The sequence below is a fragment of the Manacus candei genome, unplaced genomic scaffold (genome assembly GCF_025592945.1).
Source record: "Manacus candei isolate 608988 ecotype Guabito, Panama unplaced genomic scaffold, ASM2559294v1 h1tg000077l, whole genome shotgun sequence".
NCBI lineage: Eukaryota > Metazoa > Chordata > Aves > Passeriformes > Pipridae > Manacus > Manacus candei.
In genome coordinates this window covers 2,703,415-2,725,755 of record NW_026138125.1, presented here as the reverse complement: position 1 = coordinate 2,725,755, position 22,341 = coordinate 2,703,415, and the positions used below count along the sequence as shown (strand labels likewise).

Here is a 22,341-nt window from a genome sequence, read left to right as displayed (position 1 = left end):
TGCTAAGGAGCAGTACGTGTTCTTCCAAAAAACCTTGGACCAGCATAGTTCTCATGCTTGACCTGAATAAATTATCTCCTGGGCTAGAAACACAACACTGTGCAAGCCTCACTCTTCAGTCCAGCCTCCACACTGCAAGTGCTCTGCCAAACTTACGTGCCAAACCCAGAGAGGTTGGTGAGTCTCCTCTGGAGATACTCAAAAGCCGTCTGGACACAGTACTGAGTAATGTGCTCAAGGGAACCCTGCTGGAGCAGAGAGTTGGACTAGATGACCTCCAGTGGTCCCTTCCAACCTTGCTCATTCTGTGATTCTGTGCACAGGTACCAGCTGTGATGAAGACGTCGGTAACACACGTGCAGAGCCCCAGTGTCTACACGAGCCCACAATTTCCCTTCCAGCTGGCATTTCCAAACTGTAGTCACTCCGACTTGCATCCACGATGAAAGCCACTGCAAGCCTGAGAGCTGGCTGCATTGCTTGGTGACACTTCTAATCCGATCAGTTGTGGCAATATCACACTCCCCCCCCGCGGATTCGAGGGAATAATAACTCAATTGTGGCAAGTCCTGAGCGTGGTACATCGCTATTGATCCAAGAGGAAAATGCTCGCTGAAACGGAGACAGCTGTTCTCACTCACTAGACATGCAACCTCCTATAATTAACTAATTTCAGAGCTCTTGGAATTAGCTGCTAGAAATGCCAACAGCTGAGGCAAGCAAGGAGGCCACTCCGATCCGCAATGGGGGCTGCGACAGCCATCCACCCAACAGAGAGCTAACAAAATAGATTTGAGGTAATTATTTCAGGGACTTGTAGCACCACTCGCATATTAACTCTTTTTAAGAATGCTTTGATGAATTCAATTGAAGTCAATTAATTACATTTCCAAGTCAGATGAATATAAAGTCGAGACGCCGCAGGAAGTGTGTGTTATTCCATCACTGAATATGTAACAGAGATGATGGGATTTCAGTTTCCAGACTGTTTAGCTGGGTCTTTGAGCAATCAAGTGATGGTGTCTGACTGAACACGCTATTGTCCCTGGAACAAATAAGAAATCTCTGAAGCAAAATGCAAGTCAACCTAATTTGCCTAGGATTTTTTTTTTTAACCAGCTAGCTTCAAATTGTTATTTTAAGTGGCTTTAAAGGCTTGATATTTAAGTTACATGGACGTTACCTAGTGACAAGAAAGAAAACTTTGTGAGCCAAAAAACAGTCTTCAACAAGAGGAAAAACCGTTTTGAATTTACTTCTCACAATAGAGATAGTGAAAATAATAGGGAAGCTTTAAATCAGTAACTATGAGTTTCTTGAATCCAGTACAGAGACAAAACCTCAAAGTTTGAGTCCAGTACAGAGACACCTCAAACCTTGAGGTATTGTATTTCAGCTGCATTTCTGGGTCACAGCCATTAGATGAAATATTAACATTTACCTTTATGTAGCAGTGTTAAATAGCACCATAATCAAGATGTGAAAATTGGAATTCAGTTGAAAAACACACATAAAAGAATTGTGGGAGCATCTGAAATTATAAAAGAACACAAATATTTAAAAGTAAAGGGGAAATGCACCGAAAAAAGGTAGAGCAAATACAATGTTTTAGACAAAAAAGTATTGAAGAAAATACTTTCCATTGACAAAGCAGTCACCACCTTTATGACTCATTGATTTCAACATGATTCAAGATCATTTACCATCCTGAAAGTGGAAAATTCACATGGGAAGAATATTGCTGCAAGATAAAAACCGAGTAATACCCTAGAAGTATCCAGAGTACAATGACATATTGACAAAAGGTACAACGGATAATCTAAAAGGCTTTTTTATATTCAGCTGATAAGAGTTAGTTATTCTGCTATCAGGATGAATTTATTATCAACACTATAAAACATGAGCAGAACACCAAAGCGGCTGGAAAAGAATTCTCACCTGAGCAAGATCTTCGGTAAATATCTCAAATCAAAGAACTCCTCAGGCAAACATGAGGCTGAAATTGTGATTGTTCATTTCTTACAAACTAGAATTTGTCAAGTTTCATAAATCCTCTTTATCTCCAGCAAGCCAAACACGACCAGAACTAGAGGAAGATATCCTGGAATGGTCTTTGGCAGCTGCCTCATGAGAGTGGTATGACTAGAAGAGTGCCAACTATTTTGGTATGAAATGCAAATGCACTTGAGAAAGAGCAGCCAGGATTTACAGTTTTGCTTTTTCATTGCAATATGATGTGATCTTTCAAATTTTTCGGACTAGTCGGGGAAGAGAAAGGAGTCATACTTAGAAAACATGTTTTTGGTGAATATTCAAAAAGCATTTTATACATCCTCAGAAGACAGGCATTTCCTCACAGTTTGGCATGAATCAGAAACCATGCATGATTATACCAGCTATGGTATAATATGCAATTAAATAGACAACCCTAATGAGCAAGAGGTTCTGTGCCTACACCCTTACTGGCATGTATTTTGAGCTCTGTGGGAAGACATGTGAAGGAAGACTGAAGGCCCAATAGGTCTGACCAAAAGACTTAACATGAGATGCAGCTGCAGGTACAGACTCCTATATTTGGGTGTCTGTATGTATTTGGGTGTCTATTTGTAGTTCTCCATGCATGGTCCAGATCCAAGCTCTCACTTGCAACCAGTGGAGCTACTCAGCTGACCACAGGTAGCTCTTGCCTTACAGATGGAATGGGATCCTCCATAGGCTCCACTGGCTCTGTAACTCCATTGCCCACATCCACTGGCTCATGGCCATTCTCAGTGACCTCCTTTCCTAGTGGTGACTCAGGAGATGAGGGTTCCATTAATCACCCTAATGCTGTCAGTCCCTCCCTCCTGGCCACCACCATTCCCTCAATCCCTGCCCCATCACACCTCTGGCCCCAGACATACCAAAGACACACCACTGGCACAGCACAGTCACTCTGCACTGACAGCAAAGCCCAGTGCTTGCCTTGGAGATGCTGAGCATGTGCAGCCTGGGAGGGACTGTGTTGTGTGGTTCTCTCTTAAAACCAAACACAAACAGCCGGAGTAGCTGTAAAAGGGAGACAGCACTGCTGTAAACTCATCAAAGGGAGGGTTTTATCTGCCCATAAAACTTCAAGCTGTTTATTGCCTCGTATCTGGACAGCACTATTGAAACATGCTCCGTCGGCACACAGTCATCTCAGTTTCATAACAAAGCATTGCAGAACAGCTTGTGAAAACATATTGTTCAGTTAATTGCATTGGCATGCAGATGCCCTCACATTTATGAATTAACATCCACCGTGGCAAAAGGATGCACAAGGAGACACAGGGACTGTGGCATGAGGCCCTGTGCCTGCCAAGAGCTGTGCTGCCTGATGGAGTGCAGCCCATGAGCTCTGGGCTTCCCTTTCCTGCTTCTGTGGGCTACGGAGGCTTCACCACTGGCAAAAAGGAGCCTCCAGGCAAAAATTCTTGGTGATACCAATTCTTAAGGATACCAGGGTGCTTAAAGCTTCAAGCAGTTCTTCTGCTTGATCTGTCACCAAGGCACCTGAAAAACACCCAATGGCCTCAAGGATCTCTGCATTAGTTCACTGCGTGCGAAAATGAGGAAAATCTATGTCTGAAAAAGTCAATGGCAAAGAAACAGCCCAACCACAGTGGGACTTTGAAAGGTATCCAAGCATTTGTATGGGTTGCAAGAGCGTTATACTTCATCAAAGCTATGTTGCTCAGGAGGAGGTGAACGCAGGAAATGAAACACAAGATTTTATTTGACATGTTCTTGCCGAGTATATTGATACGCTACACAAAATATTATGGAAGGAAATTACCTGTGTCAGCAGTAGTATAAATACCTGTCCAATAACCACTCAGACTTTCAATAATGGCCCTGTTAACACAGGGGCAATGAATATATGTTTGTCACTTAAATACATCAAGTAAGTCTGTTAAAAAAACCCTGTGAGATTAAACCCGGCACCTATTTCAACACCCATCAGGGAGAAACAATAGGTTTGAAATCACATGCTTTGAGGCCAGAGAGGTTTCACAATACAAAATTTGCAGCTTCTTTCCATCTTGCACACTTAGGAAAACACAGAGCGCTTGGCAGTGGCTTGAATCCCTGCATAATTCACCAAGTTTCATGACATGACAAATTGTTCAGGCATCTTGCTGCCATGCCCTTCTGCTGCTGTTGTCTCAAATCTTCCCTCAAGGTTTTGAGGAGGAGGAGACGCTGGACAGAAATAGTGTCTGCTGGGAGGGGAGAGCTATTATTCCCTCAGGACTAAGACCTGTCCAGAGAAGTGTCACCACCACAGTTTACCAGTAAATTGTTATGGCAGTCGTGCATCATTGACAGAGGTGTTCCTTGCAAATATTTCCTCAGACAGACAGCCCTTATTGCAGCTTGAATACTGTTCCCTTCACCCACTCAGCTTGTGTGGGCCCTCTCCCGTAGACCAAGGGGAAGGATGTGTCAAATCAACTGTCACAGTAATAACTATGTGTTTCACTAACCAACTTTCTATAGCTCAGTCTCTGTAGAGTTATAAATATCTCCAGGTTCAACCACATGGCAGGATCCATTAAGCCTGACATCCCTAAGAAAATAATTTACTTTCCTAGAAAATAATTATGCCATGAAATGGTTGAAGGACAAGCAAAGAGGAACATTGCCAGTGACACAAGCAGGAGGGCCTACCTGTGGACACCTGCTCCACTGTCCCCAGTCAGACACTGCACACTCACTGGGACAGTACAAGCTACACTTCTGCACTGTGTCTGGGATTTCAGCCTGATTACACTGAGCGCTGGGCACAGTCTCCCCTCCATGGTCCTCAGCAGTACTCACACACCTACACAGGAAACAGACATTTTCATTAGAGTACCATGGATGTGATGGATATCAACGAGTCTGCTCGACCCCATAGGGGACACCAGACATGACAATAGTTACGTGCAGCACGTCTGGTCAAAAAGCAGAATTAATCATGTTAATGCAAATCAGAAACAGCTACATGCACAACACGCTTTTGTTACTCACAGACTTCAGTAACAATAAACATTTTAAATAAACATTTCAAACTTCATACAGAGGGATTTTAGCTTTGATCGGTTGACAGAGGAGCAAACAGAAAATGACACCCAGCAAGAACAAACCTTTGTGCTCCTGCTAGGAACATCTGAACATTTGGAAATAACTAAGCATTTCCCCGTGCCTGGGGAATGAATATTCAGTAATAATGAATGCTACTCTGGTGCGTGCAGTGCCATTACTTGGGGAAAATGTTAGCAAATCAGAATATGGAGGCACCTCAGGGAGCTTTATGTATACATGGCATTTAGGTTGAAGAATTCTAATTTAAATATCATGCTGTCTTCCTGAAAAACCAAGGCTGCATCTCTGAGATGCTTTTCCTGTAAACCATTGCACATAAACACATGTTTCTTTTCATCAAAGTACACTGGACTCAGGAACATACTCACTGTCAGATGGTCAGATATTCCAGCTTTATTCGAGTACATATCAGCTCTTTTTGATCTGGAGTACCTGAGCTTTTGTCTTCACGCACCTGACTTTCCTCGTTTGTATTCCTTCTCCACAGTGGAGGGAATTTTGTTCGCTGTTGATTTTGCACGGAGACCACGGTTCTACTGCCCAAGAATACTGATTGCACTCGCTGTAGCATGGGACTGCCTCGTGCACCTGCCAGGAAAAAGAACCAAACTGTTCAGCTGAGCCATCCAGGTTAGCACCTCTGCAGAAACACCTCAGCCAAGCCCAGCAAAAGGCACACTGAAAAATATCCTGGCTTACACTCCTTATGCTAAGGGTGTTGTAATGGCTTTAAGTTCATTTATTCATTTTTGACTTGCCAAGGGATTTTTAAGTATATAATAAAGAGTAGTATGCATGCAGCATCTTAGGAAACAGGATAAATAACAGCTATTTCCTGCAGCCAAAAGAGGAACTCCATTACAATTTCATTTGCTCTGCCTGCTCTCAGTATAATCTATCACATGTCATTCACCAGGACTGTATGTACCACATCCTTTCATGTCTCAGAAGGTAGAAACTTAAAATCAGCACTCATTTACCTTTGCTTCTAACACATCCTTGTAAGTCATTTACCATAAAAGAATGAAATTTCATGCGTCCCACAAATTTCATTTTTATACATAAAAACTGTAAATGCTTTTTTTTTTCCATACAAGTGACTTATCTCTAACATATCTCCCAATCAAACACAACAGTGTATTCACCTGAACTATGGTATCTATGTAGAGAGAAAAATACAGCCAAAAGCTTGATAAAAGGTGCCAGATATTCAGGTTGTTAAAAGCAGCACACTGAGATATAACACTTCAGCAGATGTTTAGGTTTAAATAAATGAACGCATCAACAGTTCTATTACAGTGATGAATAAAAGTTATTTATTTTGAATCTGGCTTGCCTGCAGAAGCTGATTTGAAGATACAGTATTCCCTGTTGCTTTGTACGAAGCATATGTGCTGCCCTGGAAAAATACAGTGCACCTAAAATTTCTTCTTCCACACACCAAGATCTCCTCAGCCTTGCTGCTGTGGAGTCATTTCATTCTCACCTTTAAAATAACTATAAATCAATAGCCTTCCTCCCAGTTACCCCCTCAAAAGAAAATCAGCCACAAGTTTAATAATTTACAGCTTCATTTTAAAATAGCGGATTATGACTTTGCATGTTGTGGCCACAAGAATAAAGAAGCCTTTGCAACACTTTAGAGGTGGGAAGACAAGGAGATTGAGATATCAGTCCAGAAACAAAACTGGTATCCCATCAGAAAATCACCTTCCTATCAAATAAAAGGAAGATAACTTGCAAAGGAAAACCCCTCAGGAACAGAAAATGTCAGAAACTAACTTAGCAGTGGGTCTGCTTACATGTTGTGCACAGGTTTAGCAGAGAAGGAAGAATTAGAGATGCTGAAAAGTGCAAAATACACAAAGAAGAAGAGACAGGAAAGAGGGAAACCAAAATTGGGACTGGTGAGGGCAAGGACAACACGAACTAATAAGAGTATCATGTTCCACGCAGAGGAAGGGGAGGGGAACAAATGGGGCAAAGGCAGCAGTACAATTAGTACAACTTTCCCTATATATTATTAAGAACAAATTACAAACTTGGATGAGGCTTGAAGCAATCTGAACTAGTGGGAAAGTGTCCCTGCCCATGCTGGGGGGACTGGAACGATATGATCTTTAAGGTCCATTTCCAAACCACTCTATGGTTCTGTGAAATCCTTTTTTCATGGCCTGTGCACAAATAACACATAGAAACATGCACTACTACACCAGGGATAAATTATGCTCAATGATGGCATCTGCTACAACAACTTTCCCGTCAGAGCGAGTGGGGTCAACCCACAGCCTTTTGAGGGAGTTCAGGGGGTGTGTGGTGCTTCGAGCACCTGCTGGACCTGCACAAAGGTCTCTGAAAGATCTCAGTGCTCCTCAGACACTTGATACGGTAAGCAGCACCACAAGTGCTGCTAATTAGCTGCGCAGCCAGGCTCGTTAACACTAACTTGTACACAGGAGCACACAGAGGAAGCACTCTCCCAACTGGGAAGCCACTATCCTGCCCCACCAGCCTGTCACCTCCAGAGAGTCACTGGCTCCTGCAGCCACATCCCTGCACACGCCGGGGACAACAGCAATCCCTCTCCAGGCACTGCGAAGCCTTGGCATTCCCCACAGACATCCATCCCGGAGATGGATGTAGAGACAGGGAGTATTTATTACTTTCCCTGCTCCACAGGGGGAAGGAAAAACTACAGCCTGCCTATGTTGCCTGACAAAACATACTGCTGTCCACAGGAGGCGATTAGTGAGAGCAAAATGTGTGCTTGAGGCATGATCAGTGATTCCCAGAAACAGAGGGGAGGCAAAACCAGAGAGAGAAAAGAGCCAAACTTGGACAAAGCTGGTTGCTGGGGGCAGGAATCCTGCAGCCCAGGGAGGAGGTGCCTCACTGGGTAGTGTCAAGGATGGTAAAACTTAGTAAGTTTATTAGGAGCTGGTTGGCCTGTTCCTGCTCTTTAGACTTCTGGAGAGAAAGCCAGAGTTGGGAGCGGCCAGGAGCTGATGGTGTGGTGCTGCTTCCCTCCACAAGCACAGCAGGGCAGCAGGGGCAGGCCAGCACAAACAGTGGCTTTGGGGATTTAAGATTCTTTTCCTGGTTCTAATTAATAACCTTCCCTCAGAGTTAGAGGATACTGTTGTGAACCCTGCAGGTTCACAGCACTGCCAGCCTTTCAGTGCTTGTCCTGCTGCCTGCAGCCAGGACAGGGTCAAGAGCTTGGGAATACCATCTCCACTGATTGCTCTGCCTTAACATCTGTTAAACCTCAGACCTCTCTGAACCAGCAAAGCCCACCTGTGGATAGCAGTAGAGGCTTAACATAAGGCATTTACCACAAATGTGTTTTGGTGGTCAAAAGCTCCTGCAGCATGTACCCGTGTAGGAAAACCAGATGTTGGGCAGGCAGGGGATGCCACATTAACTAAAATCTATCTGAGGAAACATGTGAGGTCAAAACAGAAATCCCATATTCAGTGACACAAATACACATAATACAAAGTGAAACTTCAAATGAGCTCTTTCAAGAGCAGGCAGGATCACAACAACAAAGCCATTAATACAGCATTGCTTGTCTGCTGTCTGATTGTGTCAAACTGCTACGATTACATGTGAAGTCCCATCAGCTCTTCTCCTCCTCTGACAGACAGACAAACAGACAGATATCCCATTCTGCACTGGAGGAGAAAGGTCACACAACACTGGCCCACATATCCCTGCAGCACCTCTGCTGCTGACCTGTTCAGTACTTTCACTTTGGTCAGGATTCCCAGGTTACACTCACCACCAAACTCTGAAATGTAACTGTTACAAACAACCTGTTTTCCTAAGTTCTTAGCCTGACACACAGCACCTCTCGCCTCTGAACAACCTCTCCCCTCTGCCCTGTGTCAGCACTGAGCAATGCCATCTCTGGTAGTACCTCTGGGACACTGGGGAGATGTAAATAACCACCTCACATCACTGGGAGGCACAGATTTATCAGAACAAGTTACAACAGACACCAATGGACACCGTTAAGCTTTTAAATGGGAGTCTCAAAGAGATGCAAGATTTCCACAGATGGAACTCTATGGAAATGCATTCAGGAAGCTGTGAATATAATTTGTGTCTCCATCTTTGCATTTAAAAACTACAGTGATGTGGTATGTGGTCCTTTCCTCCACAGGACAACGTTTTCCTCCTGTTTCTCTCTCCTGGCTTGCCATAATTTGTTTTCAATCACCTCCAAATCCTCTTTTTTTTTGTATTGGGGAAAAAAATCCAAACAAATCTTTCATTCCCAAGTTTTGCTAGAAACTGTGATACTTAAGGAGGTCACATGATGCTCTTGACTTTGCATTTTGAAAGGATTTTGCCTAAGCCTTTCTGTTCTTTGGGTCCTACCTATCAGGGCAACGTAAGTTCACTTCTCACCTCCTAGGTCCATGGGAACACCCCTGTCCTGAGCCTGGGATGGGATGTGGTGCCCTCACTCCTCACCAACCCAGGGACCCGAAGTGCCTGAGCATGGAACGAGGTTGGGATGTGCTCCCATGGATCCCTGGCTGTAACACAGAGTGCATCCAAGCTTCAAATTACATACAGTCTAAGTGTCCCAGCCCATATCATGTTTGCCATTCAGTATCTCTGCTGCAGATACAGACCTTTCTTGATCAGTTATGCCACTTCACAAAGACAACAGTTCCACTAAAAATACTGCTTAATGCTCACCCTTCCCCAAACTTATGCAAACGCACTATGACAGCGCATTTACAAACCCCTTCAGACTGAGCTCCTCAACACGTGTATGGAGCTGTAGTACCATAATCCATCTCCTGAAGGGCAGAAATGAAATAAATTCCATGTGATAGGCACAGAGGCCCGTTGTTCTGCATGGCTCACGGGAGAGAAAGATGATGGAAGCTGCAAACGCCTGACCCATGAGGAGCTGCAGAGCTCAGCACCCAGGGGGCCAGCCTGGCTCCATCCCTTATTGCCTCAAGAAATAAACACAGTCTTTAAGTAGTTCAGGAAATTAACTGCTTTATCCAATTTTTATTCACATTTACATGCTGGGTTTTGGGCTCAATGAATCAAGGGGTGAAACAATGCCTGACTGAAGTCAAGGTGGGTTTTGCCACTGACTTTCACAGGACCACTGTATTGCTCTTTGTAGACACAACTGCCCTAGAATAGTACTTTAACATCTGAAACCTAAAATCAAGTTGATGGGCACACTTCTTAGTAAATTAAAGGAAAGAAGGACATAGGAGACAGACTGCTAAAGCTTGCCCTAACAAAAGATGCCACTTACAATTCAGTCCAATGCAAAGCCTGAGCTCTTGCTAAAGAATATCGATGTCAACAGTTACTTCAGTAAGATATACAAACATTAATCTATTTATTTTCTCTTTTAATACCTGATACTTGCCTTTTAATGAAACGTCCAAATACCTAACAACCAAGGAGTTTTGGTGTGGTTTACAATGTTCTCTAACTTATCTAAATGTAGGTCAGGAATAACAGAGGCCTTGCAAAGGATGTATAGAAACAAGTGCACTTACTCAACTGATGCAATTCATTGAAAGAAATTCTACCTACACTTCAGGTAGCTTTTCTGATGAGCTAGAACGAGGTCCAACACTTGTGAAAATCACAGTGACTTCATATTTCAGTGAACATCAAGATTTATTGTCCCTCAAGATAAATATTGACTCTGGTTTTCCCTCAGTCGATATTTTAGCTTTCATGACAGTAAATCTTGGTGTTCACTCCAACTAAGTCAATATCTGCTTATTATATTAGAACAACCAAACTGATCACTGTAGCAGTTGCCTGAGACCCTGAGGACTACCTCTGTGCTATTCATTTCTAATACAAATGGGCTAAACTCATCACTAACGTAAGTTCATTTCACATCGCTGCCCTTATACCAAGTTTACATTAGACCTAATACACTGAAACAGCCAGAGCTGAAGAAATAACAACCCATTTTTAAACTGTGGAGACCACCTTGAGTAACACCAAAGCTAGAAAAGATCTTTTTTTAGGTGGGAGAGCTGACTTGCTCTGGTCTGCAAATGGACTTAATGGTAAGGAAAATCAAATGCAGATTTTAAAACCCCTCCTACTAAGACTGGCCAGCAATTTGCTCACTTTTAACACCGTCTGCATACCCACTTTTATGTTCCCTGCATATCCAGGCTGCAAGAGGAGGGGAGGCAGCAGTGGGATGTCACAGTGCAAAAGGGAATCTCTCCTCCTCTCAGAGCTCATGGTCACCACTTGGTGACATCTGGGTCACAGCCAGCACTCCCTTGTAACCAGCCTGACACAAATGGATCCAGAGCATGGTGGGAAATACATCCCAAAAAATGTCCATTCATTGTAATAACCTGCAAATTTGACTTCTACGTTGACTCCATCTATTTCACACAAATCTCTTTTTTGGTTGTAAGATGCCTATATATTAATTCAATAACTTTTATAATGTACTAACACTGCTTTCACATTCTGTTTAATCCAAACCAGATAATTTCTAACAATGAGTTTCTATCATTTAATTCTTTAAAACTGAATTGAAAATGGAGTACTTGCTTTGTTAATTACTTAACTGCGTGTTTGATTTGGCAGATCTAAGCATGCACTTAAAAGCTTTACTGAATTAACTGTATATCTGAAGTACTTGCACATTAACAAACACTACATCACAGAAATTATCTCATTAAAATTTCAACATTAAATAGTCCTCTTTAAAATAAAATTGATTTTATTTCATGCTAGTTTATATATTGATCAAGATTGCCAGAAATATGCTAACCACTCACCACTGGTTGAACAATTAATTGGCAAACAATTTGGATTTTGCAAAGCAGCGGTTTCACTGATGAATACTTGTCTTTGGGTTTTTGGATGCTGCAAATAGCCACCAAAATGAAAAAAAAAAATTGCTCAAAATTACTTACAGCACAAAAGTTTGAACAGATTCATTATGCAGTAAGACTTCTGAAATTATTGGAATTCCTGAATTTTTTATGCCTCTAGCAGATACCTGCACAAATACTCGTGGAGCAAATTCAGCACTTTTAGTTTTCATTTACGCCCAAATCAAAGGGGTTTGTGATTTTTTCCTCCTCTGTGGTGTGGAAAAAAGAAAATCAATTTCAACCTTCGCTGAGGTTCTCGAAAACCTTCGCTGGCATTAAACCAAGAAAACCTAGACCTGTCTAAACCTTTGTAGCTGGCAAAGGGATGGGATCCATTTTATTTTAAGTGCAAAATATGAATTCAGAGTCAGGGTAGTAATTATGACAGAACAGACAGAAAGTTGCATCAATTCCCAGTGTCTGCTCTGCGGGCAGTATGGAAGCCCCTACAGAAACAGATCCTTCACCACTGCTCCACTACTTCAAAAACTGCTGAAAAATCACTTTCTCTGAAAAGAGCGAAAACACTTATCAAGCCTCTGAAGTTTCTCCTTCTCTTGATTATCTATTTATAGCCCAATCCTCAAAACTGCTCAACTTTAATCCTAATTTACTCATGAGAAAACTGAGGATGAAGAGTGATTTACTACAGACAGGTTGGTAAGGGAGCCCTAAGGGAGTGAGGAACTGAATCTGGAAATGCCCGATTTCCTGCACTAACTGGATGACATCTCAGATTAAAATCAGCTCCTGAAAAGTTCAGATAAAGACATTTCAGGATGAAGTCATCAAAAAAAGCAGCACCATAAAATTCTGCCTGTAAAATGAGGAAAAGAGGAGATATTAGGAAATCAGCAGGGTATTCTTGCTATAAAGATATCTGGATGCCCCACTTTCCCTCACCATGGCCTTTACTGTATCTAGCCTTTTGCTGGACTTTACAAAATGCTCCCAGTAAATACCTTACATTCTTCTAACGGGTAATTAAATATTCAAAGTCAGACACTGCTTTATTTCAAATTCTTAAGTGCAATGAGTGGAAAATGCCTTGTTTAAAAAGTTAATTGAGGCGAGCTCTCTCAAACCCCAGTCATTACGGCTCACTCTGACAGAACTAACATATTGCTCAGCAAGGTTTATTAATTCATATTTATGAGCAGTAAGTGGCTTTATTTTCTGTGAGATTGGTGCAGGCATTAGAAACACCAAGTTGTAACATGGTAAAGCAGGAGTGCTCTTTCACAGAGGTTAAAATACCAAGGTGGCATCATTCAACATGAGAAAATAAGGGAGAACATGTAGCTCCTGGCCCCAAACTTGCATCCCTGGTTTTACTGTCACTACAGCCTCTGAGGAGCAGGACACAGCACAAAGTATAACCCTGCAGGTACTGGGCATTTATTTCTACCTGAAATACTCAGGCAAGACAATTTAGTCTCAGACCTATACAAAAATTGTACCTGTTAAATTGGGAATGGGGGATATGAGAATACAATCACAAATGGCCAGTTCCTCTGGCTCTGCTTTTTTATTTTATTTTTTAATTCTATTTTGTCACTATCAAGAAAATATTGAATCCAGATAAGATATTGAGAAATGCTATATTACTATGTTGTCAAATATGGGGGTCTAATGCAAGGCAGAAACTTATTAGTGAGAGTTTCAGTGCATTTTACAGATTTCAGGAGTTGAAGGTGCTGCAGCTGCTGCTGCCTCCCTGTCACAAAGCCAGACAAGCATGGTAAATTTAAGTAGATATAAATAAATCAGTGTCCCTTGTTTCTGAAACAGCACATTTTGCTGCAGTTTCAGGGGTAACAAACAAATGTGGCACCTCTCCGGATGAATCTGTTATGTAGTAATAATGTTGGATCCAGTTTTGAAGAGGGGAAGGGGGAAAAAAGCTGATTGATGTAGAACAAAATCAAAGCCCTTTTTATTAAATGAGAACAATAAGATGAAGACAGATTGCAACACCAACCTGAGCCTTTGTAGAGGTCCATGTTAGCAGGGCATGACAAGCAGAAAGGAAAGAAAATTATATATTCATTAGTTTAGCTGCTATATGATAATATTGCAAAATAAATAAAAAAAAAGGGGAAGAAAACCTACTTAAAACTGCCACAGTGTAAGGCTGCATTCAATTCTTTTATTTCCCCATCTTTCAAAAAAAAAAAATAAAAAAAAAAGAATCCTTCAAGCAGAAATCAGGTGTTTCTTTATGAGTGAATGAAAAGCAATGACTATGCTGAAGAATAAAGCACAGTTCATTCAGTTGCATCCAGCAATCTTCTCAAGTTCATAACTGTCTCTCACAATCAAAGTTTAGGATAACAAAAACTTATAAAAAAAGGTGTTAAGCTTAACCTGAGATCTGGTAAGACACCCCACAATTACGGACTATCAATCATAACAGATACAAAAGGGTTTCAGACATTTAAATCTTAATTGGGTGGCTCTGTCATTAGTAAAGCCTAAAGGTTCCATGCTCCCACTGCTCTCATCTGACTGCAACACCCAGCAAAGCCCACACAGATGTGCACCAGGAGCCAACCAGGCCTGGAGAACATGGGGCTCCTGAGCGAGTCTGCCCAGCCAGCCAGTGCTCCCAGACCAAATCACAGCCTTCCAGTAGGTCAAAAACCTCCTCCGGCGGGATATGAGCAAGTAATTACTAGATCCAGAAGCCAAGTCATCTGTCACATGAAATGAAATAAATGCCAGCACTAAACACAAACAGTCCCACAGAAGCACTTTCTTTGTGGGTATCTGGACAATAGGCAATTTAAAGAAAAGACCATCAGAGCTTCCTGCTAAGTTAAAAATGATGCCTTGGAGACAAAGTTTCAGGCCTAGTCTTTCTTTTAAGAGATTTTAAATCATTTCAAGGTCCAAAAGCTTCAAATTGATATTCTATCAGTTTATTTTCATGTCTTAAGCAACAATGAATTAGCACGACAAGAGCAGTCAGGTTTGTCCTTACCATCATATGATCTTGAACTGACAATTTTTCCACACGAGATTTAAAACCAGTTAGCTGACAAGAACAATTTGATTGATGGTACTGTAGACAAGAGATAGAAGAGACTGGGAAGTGCCAGGCAGTTGAAAGTTATGTTTTTTGAAACACGCTTCTCTGAGGCTACACCAAGGGCTGGAAGCAGAGAGAACTGCAAACCACTCCTGAGGCTTCCTGCAGTCACAGCAAGAAACAGTCCAGTTTATGTTCCTGCAAAAGCAGCAACAGAAACGCAAACCGGCTCAAAACCTGATTGTTTTGTTAGGATGAGACTGTCACTCTCCCCCCAGTCCACTCAGCAGGAAGTCTCATTCCTCCTCAGCTGCATCCAGACAGAAGCAGATGCTCGCAGGGAGAGCGGGACAGGCGCTGATGGATGAGTGATAGATCCCACAGCTTCAGAGCTCAGAAAGATCACCCACAGCCTGATTAGTAACTGAAGCTAGAAAAATTTCCCTAGAAGAGCAAGCTCCTGCAGAAGTCAGCATATTTGACAGCCTGTTGCATCGCCTGTTTGTGGTAGCTGTCTTTCTGCCAAGACAGGCAGATGTTAGTACTGCGCTTAGACTCGGCATTAACTGGAGCGATTTTCTGCGTATAATTACAGGTAAGGCAGGTCTCCCAGCAGTGCTGCACAGGCCAGCCTCGGGACCAGGCAGAGGAATTCACAGATCTGAAGGCAGCTACAACCACACTGCTACACGCTTAGAAATCCTACAGTTGTTACAATCTGACAGTTTTTATCGGTATTTCTTGTAGGCGGGTCCAGACAGAAAAGATTTAGGCACAGAAGAGCCAAGTTTTCTTTCCCAAATGCATACATTCAAGAAAAGTGATGTGCTGCAGAGAGAAACCAAGCTTCTACCTGCAAGAACATCCATATTTAATCAACTAAAAGCTCCCTTGAGCCAAAAGTTAAATTCTACCCAACCTATTTCAAACATCAGAGTGCACACATACTGTCCCTGAGCCAAAAGATAAGAGGGAAGTGCTTGCGAGTCACTGCCTTGTGGGGTAGCTGATGTCTCTGTAGTTCTGGATATCTCTCTTCTGTTCCTTTCTGTCAGAGCAGGGAATATGTATTCTCAGATTCCTACATTTCTATCACTGACCCGTAGTCTGAGGTTAAATGCTTTACATGGACCTGTACAAATCCACGCGAATCAATGGAAAGTCTTCTACTAATTCCACTGGGTCATGCTGTGGCAAGCAAGGAATATCTGGACATTTATAGGCACATCACTAAAATTTAGAGGGAAAAAAAAAAGTATTGATCATGGTGAATTTTTGCTGCAATATGTATTTATTAAGAATGTACATCAATACTGCCTATATACTGCTGATTAATGAGAAGCTATATAAAAACCAAATAGATGGTTTTTTGAATAAATCTGACAAGGAACACATCCCTACCCATAGCAGGAGTGTTGGACTAGCTAATATTTAAGGTCCCTTACAACCCAAAGCATTCTATGATTCTCTGAAGGAATAACAGCATAACTCTTCATGCACATATGCCCATGCACTGCAAACATCAGATCTAGCATATGGTTATGTTTTCTTGGTTTTAAGGAGTTTATGAGTGTCTGACTACTGGAACCCTACCAGAATCATGCACCAGTAGGTACTTCACCCTGTAATAGCCACCACCAGCACACCAAGTCGTGCTCTGTACCACTGCAGCGTTCAGTGGGGATGTCAGGCCACGAGTGATTCAGCAATTCTCACACCTCAGCCATTCCCCAGAGCACCACCTTCATGCATCCACGATTCTGGAAATAATGGAGTGAAAAAGGCTGTTTCCCAAAACAGTAAGTAAAGGGAGCAAATAGAAAGAAAATGCATATGGAGGCTACACAACACAGTCGTTCTTTGCAGCGTGTCGTACACACAAACCACTCTACCTGAAACCTTTTAGAGAATTAAATAATGCAACACAGCAAACAGCATGTGATAGAAATTAGAGGACACAGTAACTTGGAGATCATATAAATGGTCTAAAAGAAAGTAATCACTCAGCCCATAGGAGATGAGAAAGAGAGGAAAATTAAAAGGCATGAGACAAGAACCTGAAGTTGAATGACAGATCTGAAATGAACTGAAGAGCCCAAGAAATAAAGGGAAACACTGTTATCTATCGCAGGAGCCACACACAGAAAGCCCAACACTAAAAATATTCAATTTACAATAGAGGGAATGGCAGGAAATGGAAGATCACCAATGGGGTGAAGGGAAAGAAAGGTGAGATAAACCTTTTATGATGAGCATTGACTCAGAAAGTTTGGCCAACAAGGAGGGAAAACTTGAAGAGACACTTGAAGTGATTTATGTGTCGATGGGGTTATTCAGGAATGAAGGAGACAAGATACTGAGTATCCTTTGGAAGATGAAATGCGAGACAGATGGAGGAGGAAAGGGATAAAAAACAGTGACCTGCACAGCAGTCATATAAACTTTTATTCTTGGGAAACTATTTTCCTACAGACATTATCTATAAGCAGCAGAAAATAACAAGGAGATGAGTAGCAGGCAGCACGGGCTTGTCAAGAACAACCTGTGTGAAATCATTCTGATGTTCTTGGGTAACAGGATAACAGATGCTGTGGATAGGGATGAAATGGCAGGTATTCTGTTGACCTTAGTAAGCCTTTCACACTACCGTTCAGGCTAAGGAAATACAGCCTGGATTAATCTAATACTCTGTAAGTACAATGCTGGAAAATCAAATTCTGAATAGTAATAGTGTAAAATGGGTAAGAAACCTCACAGATGTCTCTGCAGAGCTTGATGTTCTATATCCAGTCATATTACTTGTTTTCATTAATTTGGGGCTGATGGACTGAAAATGATTCTTACTGACTCTGTGGATGCTGCCAAGGTGAGAGGGACAGTGAGGCAATTGGAGGACAGGAAGAGAATTCAAAGTGGGCTTTATGAATTGGTGAAATGGAATGAAAAAATAGGTTGAGAGAGAAGTACAGAACTACAGTGACAAGAGACTGACCAGACAACAGCATGAACACAGGATGAGAAACAAATGGCCCCTCTGTGGTACCACTGCCCTGGATCCAGAAATTGTAGAGAACCATAAAGAGAATGTGATTCAATAGCATTGTAAAATGAGACAAAAGCATAGTTTGTAAAACTCTGAGGTACCACTTGAGCCATGGCATAGATTCAGCTCAGGAAGCACGTCCAGATGCATGCACCCAACTTCATGAGACATCTGCAGGATCTGAACCCACTGAGAGGTGACTGATGACAGTAACACTATTAAGACCAGAATCAAATTGCCAAGGTGAGTGGTGGCATTTCCTCTGTTGCTTTACAGGCAAACATTTAAAACACCAGTATAATTAGTGACAAACTATATGATGGCAGGTCTGTCAACAAAGCATGGTATCACTGTCAGATAAAATAGCAATACTGAGCTGTAAAAAGAAATAACTCTGCTGCATCATACCAGATGCAGAGTAGCAAAAAGACACCTGAGAGAGCTTTAAAGAGATCTTCCAGCAGCTTGAAACCATCTATCTGCAGCATCACTGAGCTCCGTGCTGGCTTATTCACTGCTGCCTTGAATAAATCACAGACTACCAGATTGTGTTTTGGAAACCAGAGGCTCTTATACCTCATACAGGAATAGGATGGAGGAATTGATATTATATTAAATATTAACGGCACTGTTGTAATGCTGCCTACAGTCCTAGCTCCTCATTGCAGAAGCAACATTGATAATGACAGAGTGGTTAAAGGAAAACCAGAAAAATAATTCGAGATCCAAAAATCTTGCCTAAAAGTAACAAAATGAAGGAACCTACCTCTTTGGTTTAGATGAGAGGTGGGGAAGAGGAGACTCAATCATTTTTGAGAATATACAAAGCAGATTTCTCTAAGAAAAGCTCCTTTTAAACTAGCAAGTAAAGAGATATGTTCCCAAGGCTGAGAGCTGTAGTTAGACAAATTCATATTCAAGTTTTAAAAAAAGGGAATTTTTTAAGCATGAAGAAAATTAACTACTGGATCAGTTTATTCGGGATAATTCAGCCAAAGTGTGTGGCAAGATGGGTGCCTATCTACAGACCTCGACAGGTAGGCATGGATTTGCCTGTAGTCAAGGAGCTTATGCTACACAAGAGGTCAAAGCAGACAATCACCTTCATCATCATCATGATCTTGCCTCAGAATCTCTGCATGAGGAATTCCACAGAAGACTTCTAAATCATACATTAATCATTAAATGAGCACCACTTTTACTAAACTACACTATATACTTTCAATATAAATTGTAGATTGAAGGGATGCTTGGGTGGATTTCACATGCATTTTGAGAGGTGGTCAAAAAAACATAGCTCTACATTATAGATCACTAGCACACTGCAGTTAAGCCAGTCCCTGTATCATCCCCTAAATGTTGATCCCCCGAAGAAGACAATATTTTATTTACTGCATCAGCTCTAGCTACTAAATTTTAAGCAAGAGAGGAACTGAAATTCAGCAGGAGAATACACTTTTTAGCAAGGTCATAATGGCACCAGTAGCATGCAGGATGGAGGAGGGGAAAAAAAAGCAATTATTTAAAAAAAGCAAACACTCTCTTGGTTGCATCTGTTCATCAGTGACTTCTGCCATTTCTCAACTGTAATTCTGGGGTGAGTAAAATAGATAGAATACTTGGAAATGCAAGTTGGAGTCTTCCTGGGTAGAGGCTTCCAGGTTTTTGGTTTGCTTCTGAGACAGCTGCTTGTGCTGGTTTTTATTACAAGGACCCCTGGCTTAGCAACGCATCCCTGACCCTCCTGCGGGTCAGTGCACAGCACCTGGCATGTGGACAAATATATGCATGTATGCATGGACATCACTAAGAATAAATATGAGCTGATTGACAGAAAAGTGAAAAGAAAGAAAACAGAAAATGAACAACTGGCAAAGAAGGGCAAATATTCATTGTAGAGAAATGCATTGCAGGGAAAACAAGAAAAAGAGGAGAAATGCGGTAACAAGGAATACTGGCAGTGACACAGAAAGGGATAAAGGCAACAAAAAGACAAAGGGAAACACTAGAGGAAGAGGCTCACTGTGTTTTACAAAGGCTTAGCAAAGTAAAACACAAAGCAAAACATGTCTGAGGCAGCACAGAGGCACACAGAGAGGCAGTGACAAAGTTATTTGCAATAGGGAATACATGGAACCCTGCTGGACTCGACTTTGGCTGTTTCTTTGTGGTTTGGCAAGTCCTGTAACAGCATCTGGTCATGTGAGACAAGTGCAATGGATCAGAATATTTGGGAAAGCAGAAATGTTTAAAAGGATAGTGCCTTTATACCCATCAACTGACAGTTTGATAGTGACCTTAGTGCCACCATTTGCTCTACATACAAATAGGCAACACTCCCATGGTTATTTTCAGCTTGTTTTACAAAGCCACTTTTGGAAATCTTTGTTTTCAGCCAGCAATGCTGGTGTTAGAATCAGACTACATTCGCTTCATATCAAAGCCTCTCCCACAGTGCAGCTGCACACCAGCATGTAGGGTCCAGAGACATACATTTCACAGTCATGGAATCAGATAATATGAGCTCGGTAAGGAACTCAAGGATCATCTGGTCCAACATTTCAAGGCAAAAGCACAGTCTAGACAAGGTAGCCCAGCACCCTGTCCAGCATCTTGAAGCACTGAGGAAGCCACCACTTCCCTGGGGAGGTTATTCCAAAGGCTGATTGTTCTCATTGTGAGAAATGTTCCTTGTGTCCAGCTGCAAGGATTAACATGTACCTCTTACCTGTCATCTCTTCCACAAGACTCCTTGTAAAAAGGGAGTCTCCATCTTCTTTGTAGCCACTCCTTAAATACTGGGACATGGTGATAAATGTCTCCATGGTTGCTTTTGGCCTGCTGAGCAAACAGATCATACCAATCCTCCTTGCCCATGAATGCTGAGCAGGGAAACAAGCCACATTTCACTGCCTTTTCATTTAGACTTAGAGGGGAACACTAGGCAGTAAGAAAAGTAGCTGCTCACTCAGAGACATTTAAAAACACTTAAACATAGCAGCAAATCCCCTTCCATGTTTATTATATGGACACCAGACAGTTTGCAAGTGACATTTTTAACTGTTGGCAAAGCTAGAATGAAGGACTGACATACAATACATTGCTGCAGATGGGTATAGAGAAATGTACCCTGGTACAGATCACTAAAAAATCCACTGCATTTGGCATAAGTAATAGTTGGATTTTTGTTTGTTTTGGGTTTTTTTGGATTGTCGAATAAAACAATCCAGCTGCCTTCTGTTACCTTCTGTTATATCAACAAAAATAATCAGAGAGGAAAAGTGCCAAACAAATTCCTTCTTTTGCACCACAGAGATGAAAAAATAATCAACTGAGTAACAATGTTATTTGTGCTTGTGCATGTTTATACAAGGAAATATTTTTCTTAATAAAAACAGAAGACATTATAATTTTGAAGAAAATAGAAACCTGAGGTAGCATGTTTCCCTTCTAAATACAGCGAAAGATGCTTCTCAAGGACAACGCCTGACTTTCTAACTCAGGCAACTGCTGGACACCAATGAAACCAAACCATGTTTATCACCGTGACGGTCAGCAAAACTCAGGATATTCAAAATAAACAACCCAAACCACAAAATTTAGGTCTCTCTGTTCCTGCCTGGCTTCCCCGTGCACTGGTCTGAGGGCTCTGGAGCATGGCATGCTCCTGTTAAACACAAGGAATGCAATCAGGTAGCACTGCCAGCAAAATGGCCCTTCACGAATATCTCAGACTTGACGTCTCCCACACAAAAGGAAAGAGGATTTCTCTTCCTCACTCATCCAGAGAAAACAATTACAGCTGCACCTGAGCACTGCAGAGTGAAAACAAAGCAATTAAGGAAAAAGCCTTATCACACACTGGGCAGGAGCTACATGGTTTCACACAACACACAAAAGCATCAGAAACATGCCCACTGCTGGCACTTGGGATTTCCACACAAAACTGGGAATGTTTTGGGTGGAAATCCCATAAACACCACATCTCTGGTGCAGAAAGACATCAGAGCCACCCAGGGCTGTAATTGCAGCCCTTTGGGGGCAAAACCATCAGCAATTCAGAGATATTGGGACGTACAGAAGAGCATGAGGGACCACAGCGTTCACCTGGTCAACTTGAGAGAAAGGCAACTCAACACTCCTGCCTGCTTACTGGAAAATTTGCTTTGATGCTTTTCAAAAATTTTAGTCCTCATGTTTTTTGCATTCCCGGCATCAAAAAGACACATCATCAGTGGGAAGGACTGGGG

General features: G+C 41.9%; 1 protein-coding gene across 5 annotated transcripts in view; it reads right to left on the bottom strand.

Moving 5' to 3' along the window:
* THSD7B (thrombospondin type 1 domain containing 7B) overlaps positions 1–22,341 on the bottom strand; it is a 512,613-nt gene that overhangs the window by 36,037 nt on the left and 454,235 nt on the right. For all 5 annotated transcript variants that reach the window (XM_051810239.1, XM_051810241.1, XM_051810240.1 and 2 more), the window contains 2 exons: positions 5,564–5,697; positions 4,693–4,846 (listed from right to left, as the gene is read on the bottom strand). In XM_051810239.1, coding sequence (XP_051666199.1) covers positions 4,693–4,846; positions 5,564–5,697 — 288 coding nt within the window. The remainder of the gene's footprint in view (positions 1–4,692; positions 4,847–5,563; positions 5,698–22,341) is intronic.